The sequence below is a fragment of the Lonchura striata genome, chromosome 2 (assembly GCF_050655825.1).
Source record: "Lonchura striata isolate lonStrDom1 chromosome 2, ASM5065582v1, whole genome shotgun sequence".
Classification (NCBI taxonomy): Eukaryota; Metazoa; Chordata; class Aves; order Passeriformes; family Estrildidae; genus Lonchura; species Lonchura striata.
The window spans coordinates 40,915,112-40,929,643 of NC_140704.1; the positions used below are offsets into that span (position 1 = coordinate 40,915,112).

A 14,532-nucleotide genomic window follows, 5' to 3' on the forward strand; every position below is an offset into this window, starting at 1 on the left:
GAATTGCTTCTTGCTGAATAATATATATATTATACACATTATCTATATGTCCTCTATATAAATAATAGTGAAAAATATTTTAAAATAGAATTTTGAAGTTAACTCAGTGTTCTAAATTCCCGTACCAAATTATATCATGAATGTCAAATTTTGGCATTTATATTTCCCCGAGTTCACTGGCAGTATGGACAGCTGTGTCTTGGTGGTTGTATTTAATATTTTTAATCTTGCTCTGTTTTCATCTTCATGCTCCATGTAGTGTTTCTCATGATCTTCACAACAAGCAAAAAAAGTTCCAGTCCTGAGGCAAGGATGATAGTTAAGCAGATGCTGTTTCAGTTCACAATTAGCATTCCTTCAAGGCTGTTAGGAGATACTACATCTGGGCAGGCTGGCAAATCATCCCCCCACACACCCTCCCATCTTAAGATTAAATTCATTGTCCCTGACTTCAGCCACTAAGTGTGAGGAATCTGCAAATGCCCTCAATCAGCTTCAGGAATAGCTAGTTTTATACTTTCTAAGTATTACCTCTGTTAATTTGTATGCCAGCAGTGTGGCCTGTGAGTTCAGTATAATGCTTGTCAACAGTGATCCTTCTTTGTAAGGTGAATCATGCAAAGTCCTGTGGCTTTTAAGTGTTGATATAAATTTATTTGACAGAAAAATGGCCATTTTGTCATCTCTGTCATATTCTTGGACATGGAAATCTGTGGTGCAGTTAGGACTTTATCCACTGCAAATATTTGCACAGCACTTAATATTTTTCTTTTTTCTTTTTTTTTTTTTTAATATTGTGTATAAAAGGACAGGAGAAAGGGAACATTATGCTGATCAGTGAGTGCCAGTGCAAAATGAAGATGTCTGAGCTTTCCAGTCTGTCCATGTGCCAGAGCCAGAAGTGCATCAAAGAACCAGAGCGGACAACCTAGCCTAGAAATAGAACTCTGCAAAATCCTCCTGAGAAGAACAATTCCTTGACTGGGCTGTGGCATTTAGAAGAGGCCAGAATTGCTTGCTTGAATAGGCTGGGGTTGCATTTGTGCAGTGTTTATTCCTTTTCACATGATTGGAGCAGAGGGATCAGAAAAACTTACTGAGAACTCCTGTTAGGGCCTGTGTGGAATATTTTAAATATATGCCTTTAAGGAAAGCTGAAGATGATTGAATTTCAGTTTGATAGCTGTAGATGGGCTTTCTCAGCTGTGGTTCTTATCTTTTTTTTCTGGCACTGTATGCTTCATCCATGCCTTGTCACCAATAATATTTAAGAAAAACATGTCTCTCCCCTTTGCCTCCTGATCTCATGATGAAGGGAAGGGTTGAAAATGTTCCTTTAAAGCACATGGGGGAAAGTGTTACACCCTTTCTTTCTATTCCCAAGTAGCAGTATCTGAAGCATTCCCAAGTATCTGTAAAGAATCAATGATGTCCTAAAGAGGAAAGCTAAATGCCCTAATACAGATTTGGGAGAGTACAGGAGACTATCTCTCTTGCTGACCTTATCAGTTATTATAATTTTGCTGTCATTGACAGCAATGTTCCATTAATCTGGAATTCCACTTAAGAGGATGTAGTGTGGTATATTTTTTTTTCACCACATAATAAATCACGTGAAATTAATATATTTAATGTCCACAGCTCTGACTGTGCATTGTGACAGTCAAGGGAGCTTGTTCACTCTTAGAACACCCATCTCCAAGCTCTATTCATTTTATTTGCCCTTTGGAGCATCTATCTTGTACCATTTTCAAGCTGTTACTATACAGCCACTGAAAAAGGGATGAAAAATTGTCTCTAAACTTTGTATTTCATTCAAATATAAATTTTAAAAATTCTATGACAACAGGATTAAAAACATGTAGGAATTGCATATTGAAACATCTTAGATATATTCCAGACTATCCTGTAAATTGAGCAGTGTATCTCTTGGTACATGTTTTTGTTTCCTTTCCTTTATGACAAGTAGTTCATCGCTCTATAGCATTTCCTTTCACTGTCTCTTGAAATGGTTTTTAAATGTGCACTGCTGCAAAACCTTCCTTAAAGCCAGTCATGACTGGGAATTTTCTATTTTCCCCTTTGCCCAGCCTTATCTTTCTTTATCTTGAATTTGCCTTTGGGGCCAGACCTACCCTCGTTTCCGAGCTGGATGCAAAGTTTCTCAATCCCTCACTCCCACCCCAGGGAAGCACAACCTCATAGTGCTTGTGAGTGACACCGTAATACATTGCCTGGATGAGAGCTGACAGTGCTCTGAGAAATATGACAGTACCTCTGCCCTTGATCAGGCTTCCCATTTGAAAGTTTTCATTTTGGTAATTACATCCTTCCCAGATAGTAGCTCTAGTCATTGATCATACTAATATCATTATAACTGATTCCTGTAAGTCACCTTTTAAAGACACTTTCTATGGTTTCTTTTCCCCCTATATCTTCTTCCTCTGCAGTCACTGGATAAGACTTTTTCTGTCTACCCTTCATCTGATTGATTGGAAATGCCAAATACTTCCTTTATGTATGGCCTGGTAATATACACATCACATTTCTTCCCTTGGGATCTTAATCAGAACAAGTAATGGCCTTTAGCTTTTCTCATTAGCAAAATGGAAAAGCACCATACCCAATCCATTAGAAATACAGCATTGTAATATGAATTTATAGGAAAATGGCTGCATGCCAGCAGACACGGTGTGAGTTTACCTTAAAGGATTTTCAGGGAAAAAGAAAAAAAAAGTCACCCTTTCTGTCTGGCTTGCAAACATTTTGAACCATTACTTATCATTCCTGTCTGTCATGCATTTTGCTGTTGCTCCTTAAGTGCTGTCTGGACATCTCTGTCATATAGAGGGCATTCATAAGGAGGAAATATGAGTGTTTGAGCATGTATTTATATTTTTGCCAATCTTGATTCCCTTCCTGGATTATTCTCTTCATAATATCTATCAGAATTAGAGAGAATGGAGGAAATTGAGAAGATTTTGTTATTTAGCTTTGCTTCTAATTTTTCACAGAATGTGTTAATTGAAAAAATATATCAAGAGTAACCATTTCAGCATACTTGTCTATCAAGCCGAGACTGCTGTTACACTTTTTCTATCCCTGTCTAAAACTATTTGCAATCAGTACAGTGAGAGCAAGGAAAAGATTGATTAAGAGATGTTTTTTCTCCAATGATGGGAATTGATTTATACTTGGTCAGGTCTTTATTAGCCATAGAAATTATTAAAATTCATACACCAGCACTGAAAACTTTCAGTGCTTCTATTTTCCAGAACTGTAAGAAGGTGTTAAAGCACAAATCCATACCAAATGATAATTGTATATAATTTGAATGCATATGAGGTGATTCTGTCTCCTTTGGAAAACTAGCAGTGAAAGAACCCAAAGAACAGGCTTGGAATGTTGCTATTCTGCCAGCACTAAGACACATCTGTTTTATTGGCCCCTTTAAACATTGCTCATGTTATTCTTGGTAAAATAACTGGTAAGCATACCCATGAAGCTCTACTTAATAGTGTCCATATGAAAAATGAGTACTTGCACCTTTTTATTTTTCAAACAAACCTTATGTTTGTTATGTGTTAAGTTGCTCACCTGTACAAATTGAGAGTTAAAGCTGAAGCATCGGGCTTGCAGTCTCAGCTATTTCACTTCTGGTTCGTCAGCTGTGTTGATCACACTTCCCCAACAAAACAGTATCTAATTGGTTAAGAAATAGGGATCTAATAGGTTAATATAGGGAAATAGTATGAAAGACCTTTAGGAGTCCAAAATGGAAGGCATTCTAAAGGGACCTCTCTGTAGGAGACCAATTACTGATTAGATGATGATCTAATCACAGGAGGGCTTATGGCAAGTAGGGATGGCTATTTCTGAAGTACTGGGATTTTTTTTTCCTTCTTTCATTTTCCGTTTTGTTCTTCTGCTGTTTTTTATTGTTCTGCGGGTTGGTTATATATGTATTTATTTATTTATTTATTTATTTATTTATTGGTATATTTTCTTCTTTTTTACCTCTTCACCTTATCTTTTGGATGAAACAATGACAAATTAGGAGAGATTCTGTGTAATTTTTATTGTGAAAGTTTAGGAGTTCAACATAGCTAGCAAATCATTACATGGTAGATAAGCTGATGACATAGCAGTATAGTTCAGTCCACTCTGCTACAAGGCAAGGTTTCTCCTTTGCTTTTGTATCCCTATTGCTGATTTGATCCACTGTGTCTCAGAGATCCTCCCACAGCTGCTAAGTAACATACCGAGGGGCAGACTGTAATATTCATACACAGTCACAGTCTATTGATAGGGCACTGACTTTAATTTAAGGTGATCCTTCTTCCACAAGAATTTTAAGAGTTTGAGGAAAGAGGGAAAAGGAAGATTTCCCAAAAAATGCCTACTATTACCACCTTCCACAGCCCTGCCATGTAAGCAAAGTTAATTATCATGTAAATACATTTAACGATTTAAACAAAACTATTTTTATTCCAATGAAAAGCAATGTTTTGTACTGCATGACTTTAAAACACTTTACTTTTAAATGTAATGAATTTGGCACCAGCCTTTAAAGGTTAGTATTCTCTAGTATCCCCACCATATCCAAATACAAATATGGATGAAGTTGCAGATAGATGAAGAGTTGGCCAAGTAACGCTCACAGCTCCCAGTTTGTGGGAAATCAATCTTATGAAATTTGGTTTCATTCTGATTCATCTTCTAAAAACTCAGAACAAACCAGAAAGATTCTCCCTTGAGTCAGAAATTCCAAAAAGAATTTAATTTGCAGAAACAATGCCTCATATTGTTCCCAAAACAAAATCTAGTCTGTGAGATCTTGGCAGCTGCCAACTGGCTTAAATGTCCATCTTGGTTTCTGTCAGTTTTCAGGCAGCAGCTGCAAAACACTCCCAGGATTTCATGTTCCAGAGCAGCCTCAGCATGTCCAGTGCTTTGGGCAGGCTTCCAGACCTCCTATTGGGTCGGCTTACAGGTCTGCTTACTGAGGGCCAGATTAGTGTTGCAGCCAAGTCAGAAAACCCCAGGAATGTCACTTTGGTGAGGCAACTTGGTGGGATTGTCCTGAAAAAAAATGCGGGACACTGACTTGAAGACTGAAGAGGTACTGCCAGTTTCCAGATGTATAGGAAGAGGTAAGGACATCCCAGAGTTTCACATGAGGGCTGATATGAAGCTCTTGGGGCTTGCAAACTCCCTCCTCAACCACCCCATCTCTGTGTTGAGCTGTCTGGAAGGTCTGAGTGCATGATTTGTGGAATGTTTATCCACACATGCCCAACAGCAGGCTGATTTTCCTTGTATCCTTAGGCATAAGTGCCCAGCATTTCCCAGAGGGAATGTGTTTCCCCCTGCCTAAGGGACTGGCATGCTCACCATCAATTCAGGAAGCCAGCCTGCAAGGCATCCCCAATGCCACTGTTTGCTTCCAGGGCAAGCCCCAAAAGGTGACATCTCCAAAGTGTTTTAGGCCCACTGAACTGACAACTTCTCCTCCATCTCTGGATACAGAGAGGTGAATAGCAGTCTTTTTTATGAAGTATTGAAATGGTCCCTGTCCTGCCCTGTCCTCCCCTCCCTTCCCACAGTGATATCTTTCATGATACTTAGCCAAATATTTTGGATTCCAAGGATCTTTTAGAGATAAAGGAGTGAAGAAAATCATGCTTTAGCTGCTTTTAACAATGTCCAAGGTGTACAGTGGTGGTATAATTCTATTATCTTACTACTTTTTCTCTGCCTGGCATGACTGCCTTTTCATGCAGGAGATGTTGAAATTCTTCCTGTTTCTAGGAAAACTGGAAATACTAACATTCATGTGCCCTTTTGTCTATTTTACTGTTCTTTTTGGTTTGGTTTAGCTTCCAGCTGATTATTCTGGCCTTCTTCTACTTCATTCTTGGACAGCTGGCCCATGAGCTGGCCACTTTTATCCCTGATCTGAAAGAGCAATGCATATGATGATTGATGAGCAAGTATTATTTAAAAGTCTAATCAGTTCTCCTTTTGTTTTAACCATAAAGCATGTTTGTACACAGCAGTCTGCTTCTCTTTAGACTCTTCAAATCCATGGAGATTTAATAGCATCTAGAAGACATGCTTACTTCTAGAAAACAATTATTTGTTCATATAAATAGATGTGTTATTAATAATACCTCAATGTGTTTCTATATTGAGAGACTCACCAACACATTTTTTTTTTTTTTACTTATGTTGAAAATATGAAAATGTACAGATCAGTTTCCCTTCATCTTACTAGCAGCTATTCATCAGGGACTAATTGGCAGAATTGCAGTTAAATGGAAATGTCTAAGACTTTCCAACTAAAGGCATGCATAGGAAATTTTTAAGTATCAGAAACCACAGCTGTAATTCCGCTGCATCTCCATTCTTCAGTATACAGGATCTGAAAGAAGAATATAAATGTGTGGATCTCACACAGAATCTCAGTGATTGCCATCCATGACTGACTGAGACTGATGTAGAATACTTCCACCTTATGATACAGACACTATACCCTGATCTTATATAGGGTGCTGCAGACAAGACTGTAATAAATCAGGTGCTAACCTATGCTCAGAAACTTGCCCCAGAGAACTCATAATGTGCATTCATAGAACAGGCACATAGAGGGTATTAGAAAAAAAATGCCTCTCTTGTAGAGAAACATGTAGGAACTGAAGAATTAAGAAAGTACAACAAATTGCCAGAGTCTTGTTTTAAGCACAGAAGTCTTTCTCTCTTGCAAATGTATCCATCAGACATATGGCATTATTCAAATTTTTCAAAAAAAAACAGTTTTAGCATCTTGGGGATGTTCATACATGCAGTCATACATGGGAGATCAGTTTACATTTCTGTAGCTTCCATGAGTCCCCACCTAAAATGTCAGAAGGAAGAGTGAAACTATCATGGTCCTTGGTATGCTCAGCATGGACTGCAAGGATCTTCGGCACCCTCAGGTCAAATGCCTAAAGGAAGTTTCCAATTAATGAAAGATGCAATCAGAATGGGAATTTATTTTCACATCCTGATGAGTTTTCCTCTGTTTTTGCTCTTTTCACACATTGATGAGATATCTGGAAGTGGTTTGAGACTTTTACTGAGTTCATTTGTAGTGCCAGCCTTTAAACTAGAAAATGGTTAAAGTGAATGAGCCAGGTTTTTTATCTGTTTATACTGCTTGCATTTACTACAGCTTTTAGAAAGTGTATGCTAGTGAGAGTGTGGTGCACACCTGTATGTGGGTATCTGACTGTTCTCATATTTATTTACTCTAAATAGTCTTTATCTGATTAGTCCTGATCACTGTGCTTTAGTGGCAGGACTGAATTTCAGAAAGAAAAACCTGTTAGCTCTGGGGGGGGATAGCTCATCCACCTTTTTTTTCTATACCTTTGTATTACTCTGATTTCCAAAGATAGGGATTTGTGAAGGATGTTTAGAACTCCTGAAGAGAAAGGAGATTAGTTTGCAAATATAGTTCTTGAAGTTATTATTCTCTCTACCTTCATTTAACTTCCTCAGAGAATTAGGGAACATCTCATTAGGAAGGTTGAAAGGGAATTGATAGCCAGCATTCCTAAATACATTTGTATTACTGAGCAGCAGGGAAGGAATGTTAAATCCGGTGAAGATTTCTATTCTCTGCCTGAACAATGAGTGCAGTGGCCCAGCAATGGGATTCTGTTGAATGACAGAGCTCTTCCTGATAGGACTGTGGTAATTGTGTGGTAAAATGGAATTATATTATTATATTTTAGGCCTGGCTGATAATTATTAGCAAAATCATTGTAATATATGCAAAAACTTCATATCATTTATTCTCCTATTTTTTAATTGAGAGAAAGTGAAATTAATAACAGCCATTGAAAAAGTACAGGATTGAGCTGGAAAATGAGAATGCTTCTGGGTAGCAAAAGATATTTTAAGTTTAAAGTGAAAACTGTGGCAGCTGGAGATTGTACTTCATTGAACTGCCACTGGCACTGATGAACTAGATGGTCCTTTTCTCTTCCTGAGTTCCCATATCTCCATGCCATACTGTGGGATAAGAGGACACAGCAAGACAATGTTCTTTTCTATTGGAGAATAGGGTATTTTCAAATGAGAAGGTGGAACCAGGGAGAAAAAAGCAGTGGTTTTATTCTATATGTCATTAAAGTTATAACCACCTGACAATGGTCAAAGAGAAATGCAGTTTTTGTTCTTTGCAGGGAAAGAGATTTGAGAGTGGAAGGCCAGGTTTCCTTCATGGGATAAAAAAAAAAAAAAAAAAAAAAAAAAAAAAAAAAAAAAAAAGATAAAAATAAATTCAGCCAACAGACTAATTTCCTTCAGTTTTCCAGCAATGCAAATATTTTCACATAATTCTGTTAGTGATGCAGTGTCTAGACTTCTCAGATGGTTTAAAAGATTAAAAAAAAAAAAGACAGAAACAAACCCTGGCATTAATTCTGGGAATCCTGAAAAGCTAAGTCATTATCACTGTACTATAGCTCATGAAGTGATATGAAACCACAAATAGTCATTGAAGACCAGATTCTGCAATCCTTGCTTATTTCAGATACATGGTTTAGCATTTGCTCATGTTAGACATCCCATTTAATCTCCCTTTAGCAGGCTGTGGTGGTTGGTGTAAAGGCTTACCAGGATGTTGTGGTAAAAGGCTTCTGCATTTTGGCTCTCATCTTGAGAGAAAAGACTCTATGTCTTCTCAGGAACATGAAGGCTGATGATATAAGGAAAGAGATCTTTGATTCTTGCAGCAGATATACATTGACATAAACCAAAGCAAAACACCAGAAAAAAGCATTTGCACATGGAATGTATAAAAGGCTTCTTAAACATTTTTTCCTCACTTATTGCCATTTGTCCTTAGAAAGTCTGTTGATTCTGAGTGTTGTTTGAGGTTTCCAGATTTACTGCAACATATCTGTTATAATCTCATTTTGCAAATTCTTTTTTGTTTCCTTTATACTGGGAAAATTATTCAACATTGATCAGATTATTAGCTGTTCTCACTCTCTAAAATCTCACAGTACTCATAGTGACCAAGAGAGTTAATGTATCTGCAGCAGCCTCTGTCTAATCACAGCTGTGTTATTTTATAGGCAACTAGGCCCATAAATAGAGCTGAACTTTAGGGTGGTTTCTTATACATTCTGTTAATGATGGCCTTCAGAATTTAAACAGAGTGTGCAGCCAAACTCTTCTGGTGATGTAAATGAAATAGTTTGGTCTTGCAAGAGGCACTCTTTCAGGCAGTGTCTCAGCTGAAATTCAGTAGCTAATGGCTGGTGTGTTTGCTGTGTATTTCAGCTGTTAGGCAGATGCCTGACTCTGCATTAACCTGGGCCTGAGAAAAGCAGGCTAAGAGCTTATTAGGACAGACAAATAAATGGACACTACCTGTGCCACAGTCTCAATGTAAAAGCTCCTGCAAATTCCCTGCAGGTGACTCAGCTCCATCTTTAATGGGTAAATCATATTATCCTACTGCAGCATGCTCCCTCACTCTGTTGGGTACAGGCAGCTGCCTTCCTCCTGTTTTTTATTTCCTGGTGCCTGTCACCTTTATGGGTTTGGTGTTTGCTGCAGGCTTAACAGGATCCTTACTGGAGCCAGGCTGGGACACCCTGCTGTTTGCAGATCTGGAAGAAGTGATGTTGCTCTCTGAATTAAACATGATCCTTCTTGAGAGATCTCATTTTGTCCCCTCAGCCCACCTCCTCATTTGTTACCTCCTGGCATTTAACTCTTTGTAGTCACAGAGGGCAGTATCTGAAAGAACAGAAACGTAAGTGTACATCAACACTCTCATTTTCTAGCTATATATTTTCCCACACATTTAAGTCATTTCAAAATGGTAAAAAACAAAAACCCCATTGGAAAACACATGAGTAGAATTCTTAATGTAGCTTATAGACTAAATTGGTACCTGATCAGTCTGAATTAAGCAGCTGGGCATCATAAAGCATGAATCATATTATAATACTGCATGTCTTCAGTGCTGAGGACATTCATTCTCTGTACTGTATGAAGAAAACAATAGTTTACAAGCAAATAAAGAGCCTGTTGCCACCAGCAATGTAGTCATTTTCTGTAGTAGAAATTACTGGCTTTTAAAGGATCAGACTGCTGAGAAAAGCTCCCTTATAACCTCCAGATCCATCATCCCTGCCTGTAGAGTCACTATTCATTTTACTGTCAGAAATGAGCAGCTTCTACTTTTAGACCCACAAAGCCTGTACAGTTGTGGAAGAATGAACAGTGGTTTCCTCTGCCTTGCACATACCTTGCTGAATGACTGATCACATCACAGCTCAAGAATATTTAATCCCGATGGAAGCAAATGACAAAGAAAGGATGCATTTGGGTTTTTCAGATTCTCTCATTTCAGTGCCTATAATATTGATATTTAGTGGATGTAGCTGGGTGCTTCTGAGCTGAGTCTGTGAGTCATGCTGTCTCTGTTTCACACATATGTGTGGATAAAGAACTGTACTGTTAATGTGTGGTTCATTCAGGAAAAAATAAATGTCAGTGGTGACATTCTGACAAAGACGTCTCCTTTGTTTGCCATCTCCCACTTCCAAGTTACATGAGGTTCTTGAGGTAGATGGGAAGCCATGTGCAGAGTGTGTACATTTACAGGAACTGTATTCCAAATCGAGCTGCATTACAACAGAGTCCCTCAGCTCAAGGATGTCCTTAGACTAGAATTTTCATCCTGGGTGGTCTTAAACTGAGTAGATATAAAATTTCAACTTTTCTTTAAATATCAGTGTAATTTCTGAATACCTTTTCCACCTCCTAGTGTGGACTCTGCTCACTTTAGCAGATACAGAGCACATTTTTTAATAGAGTATCTAGGTAAAGTGTCTGGGGGACCCAGGAAGAGACACAGATTCCAGTGGGCTCATTGTGTGCTGGATATGGAAGCTACTGAACAGCAATGTTCAGGAAACATTTTGCTAAACAACCAATGATGAATATTCATGACAAGCAATTCAACTCTTGCATTATCCAAACCCTTTGTTGAAAGTATCAACACTGACATTGTGCCTTAGCACTGTGTAATCTTTATTTATCCTGTGAGATCAGAGAATTAGGATTATGTAGTTCACAAAGGAAAGAAATACATGTAAACTTGCTTGAGCTAGTGTCAGTTATAAAAAAAATTAATCTGTCTCCTTTTTCATGGCACTGTTAGTGAACAAACTAAGCTAAAGCAGCTTCTCAGCACTACTTCCCATGGTAGAAACTGATCCAGCAGGGCAGACATCTCCGAATTCATGTGGTCTCAGCTGGGACTCCCTTGTGCTGCATGTGAGGGGACTTCAGATACTAGACAACAATTATATGTCTCTGAGAACTAAGTCATTGTTGTCCTTTATAGGTTGGTAAAAATTTTTACAGAAGACTCAGTGAAGCCTTCAGTGAGACCCTGGAGACAGAGAACCAGTTCTAACCCCCATAACATGTTTAATTGTTGACCCAATAACTCTTGCCCGAAATGGTGAGGGTATCTTTACATTCATAAAGAGGATGATATTAAATATGTTTGGATATTCCACTGAAGGGCACAATATGTGTACCTGTGATACAGACCACTGCTGCTGTGTGATCCAGGGTCATTTATAAAGCACAGTATTCTGTTGCACTGAGCCTTGGCTAAATTTTCCTGGGACCAAAAACTTTGCCCCAAGTATTATGACTTCATTTGGGCTATTGGTGGAACTAATTTGGGCTAACAACATTTTTCTTTTTAATTATAGAACTCTAAATGACTTGTCAGAAAAACTGATCCACCATTAGTACAGATATTTAGACATGCAGAATGTTATATACAGGGGAAAAGTTACTCTCCTACAGTTCTCCAGGGAGTCTGCCAAGCATCTGGATAGCTTTGGTATCCAGTGCTTTAAATCATTGCTGTTTGGCTGAATTCAGTTAAAACTTCTGTTAAAAAAAAAAAAAAATTAAACCAGGAGGTGTGAGTATCTGAAAAGACTAGGGCAAGCAGGCTTTGGCCAGGGCCACCAGTGATACTCAAGTCAACAGTACAGTTTTCCCTAGAGATTGTCTGGCTGTGAAAGAAGCAACATGAAGAAGGCTGGAAAGTAAGATCAGGATCTGCCTCAAGAGATAAAAAATAATAGAGTAAGAAACTGCACAACTACTGAGAGCAGTGCTTTTACAGTCAGCAAAGACATCAGTTAACTCCCAGACAGTTTCCATTGTGCTACAGAACATAGTGCCAAAGGATTTTGCAAAAATTGAGTGATCTGAGTTAAAAAGCAGTTGAGTAATTTATTAGTTGTATATTAAGTCACATGGGTTTGTGTCTAAGGTAGGGAATGGCAGACAATTGCATCTTATAAGAGTTTGAGTGTTGATCTTTGCTAAGTTCAAGGAAGAAAACAGAGGAAGTTCAAGTTGAATAATACCACTTTAATATTTAAATTGACACTTTCAAATAAACTCTCTATATATTTGTACAAGTGAAGCTAGACTGCATGGATGTTTAGAACCCTTGCAGGTTTTTGCAGAACTCTAAGAATGCATGCTTCAGGTTAATCTTAAATATTGACACGCTTAGAACAATGCTACACAACAGATGTCTTCCCAATATGTGAGGGCACCTTTGCAAGGCAGAATGAATGGAGAGGAAGCAGCTCTGAACACCCCAGTGTAGCATTCTCATCAGCTCTTCATCTGTGAGGCAGGAGAACAGCCCAGCTGCCCAGTAGGGAGAGTTGGCCTAATGCTTTTTGGGGGGTTAGCCTTTGTAAAAAACAGTATTGAATTTAATTCTCTTCCTGAAGAAAAAGGAGAAAGAGCTGCAGAAAACCATGGCCTGATATAGGCAAACAGACACTGAGGACACTCCCGTCTCTTCGTTCAACTTTAGGAAAACACTGTGAATTTGGGGAAAAATATTGTGATGGTTCTCAACAGCATAGACTGCTCATATTGCAAGTATGCCTTCTATATCACAGATGATCCTCACTTTTTTTTTAATAGAAAACAATTACATTTAAATACTTTTTATGTTCTTCTACTTGAAAGAATATTTCAGAATTTAGCTGTGAGATTCTTACATATGCTGTTGTTATTCCCTTAGGCATTTCTCCAGCATTGCTGCAGTCTTCACCCCACTTTGCAATTTCAAAATGCATGTTTGTGACAGGCATATCAAACCATCCAGTTAGTTTAGAATTGAGGTAGGAGAGTGCTTTAAATGCAAATTTTAGTATAACAGTGGAATAAAATCTTGCAAGCACTTCCTAGCTCTGCCAGGAAGCAAAGCTATATTTAACTCATTTTAAAATTCATCAAATACATTGTGGGCTGATTCAGATCTTTGGTGTGTCTTTGAAGATAACATGTAGTGGAAGTGTCATACAGTCAGTTGGGGGATTGGGCATATTCTGAGATTCTTGTCAGTGAAGACATGTAGTTAGGGCTGGATTATAGAAAGAAAAGCGCATATAGATCTAAGGAATTAATATCAATACTTTATTTGAAAATTTCAACAATGACTGTTGCATTCAGTTCAGGATATTTTTGAGAAGTGCTGTATATAAAGAAATCAGTGCCATAACAATGACAAAATTCACATGCATACATGAATTTAAAAAAAGATTGTCTTGTAGTACTTGGGAGAGACCATGTTTCAGAGAAGCTAATACAAATTGTTGCTATAATAATTTGCACGGGTTTCAAAATGCATAGAAAAGATCCCTGGATAGTTGGAATAAGCCATGAGAATTTATCTAAGGTATCTGTGTACAAAAGGAGAAACTCCAAATTAATCTTGCTCTTGCTTTATTTCTCCTGTCTCGGATTGCACATATCTGCAGCTTTGTATCTCCATAAACCCAACTGCTGCTGTTGATGGGGTTAAATATAGGTTGGAATAAAGCTCTCAAATTTCATGCTTCATGTTTTGTAGGTGTCATTAGATAAGGTCAATAAGACTCCAAAAGATTGTTTAGACTGCTTTGTATCTGTAACCACTTTTATATATAAATATATATATATATATACATATGCTGTTATCATATCTCCACTGAGTTTTTTGTAAGTACAAATAGTAGTCTCTAAGTTTTAGAGAACAATATGCTTCTGTCAGTAAGATGTTTACTATTGCCTATATTCAGATATGACCTGAGTTTGAAGTTAAAAATTGTAATTTTTTATAGCTGGGTAAGTTCTACCATTACCTAAAGTCCTTACTTAAAAGAAATAATATGCTGTACTTTTACTTAAAGCTCTCAATGTGAAATTGAAGTAGTATCATTCTTCTAACATGGTTTTATGCATCTTAATTGTGGTTTTCTACTATTCATTTGCTTTTGATTTGTTCTAGTACATGACTGCTGCTGCACCTATGCAAGGGACCTACATTCCCCAGTACACTCCTGTGCCTCCAACAGCTGTCCCTATTGAAGTAAGTTTATCTCCATCCATTAAAGTAGAGTGAAGGGGGAACAGAACTCTTATTTA

The 14,532-nt window shown here is 37.8% G+C and overlaps 1 protein-coding gene across 13 annotated transcripts in view; it reads left to right on the top strand.

Annotated features, from left to right (window-relative positions):
- RBMS3 (RNA binding motif single stranded interacting protein 3) overlaps positions 1-14,532 on the top strand; it is a 703,116-nt gene that overhangs the window by 676,004 nt on the left and 12,580 nt on the right. For all 13 annotated transcript variants that reach the window (XM_031503883.3, XM_085573225.1, XM_085573232.1 and 10 more), the window contains one exon: positions 14,396-14,476. In XM_031503883.3, coding sequence (XP_031359743.1) covers positions 14,396-14,476 — 81 coding nt within the window. The remainder of the gene's footprint in view (positions 1-14,395; positions 14,477-14,532) is intronic.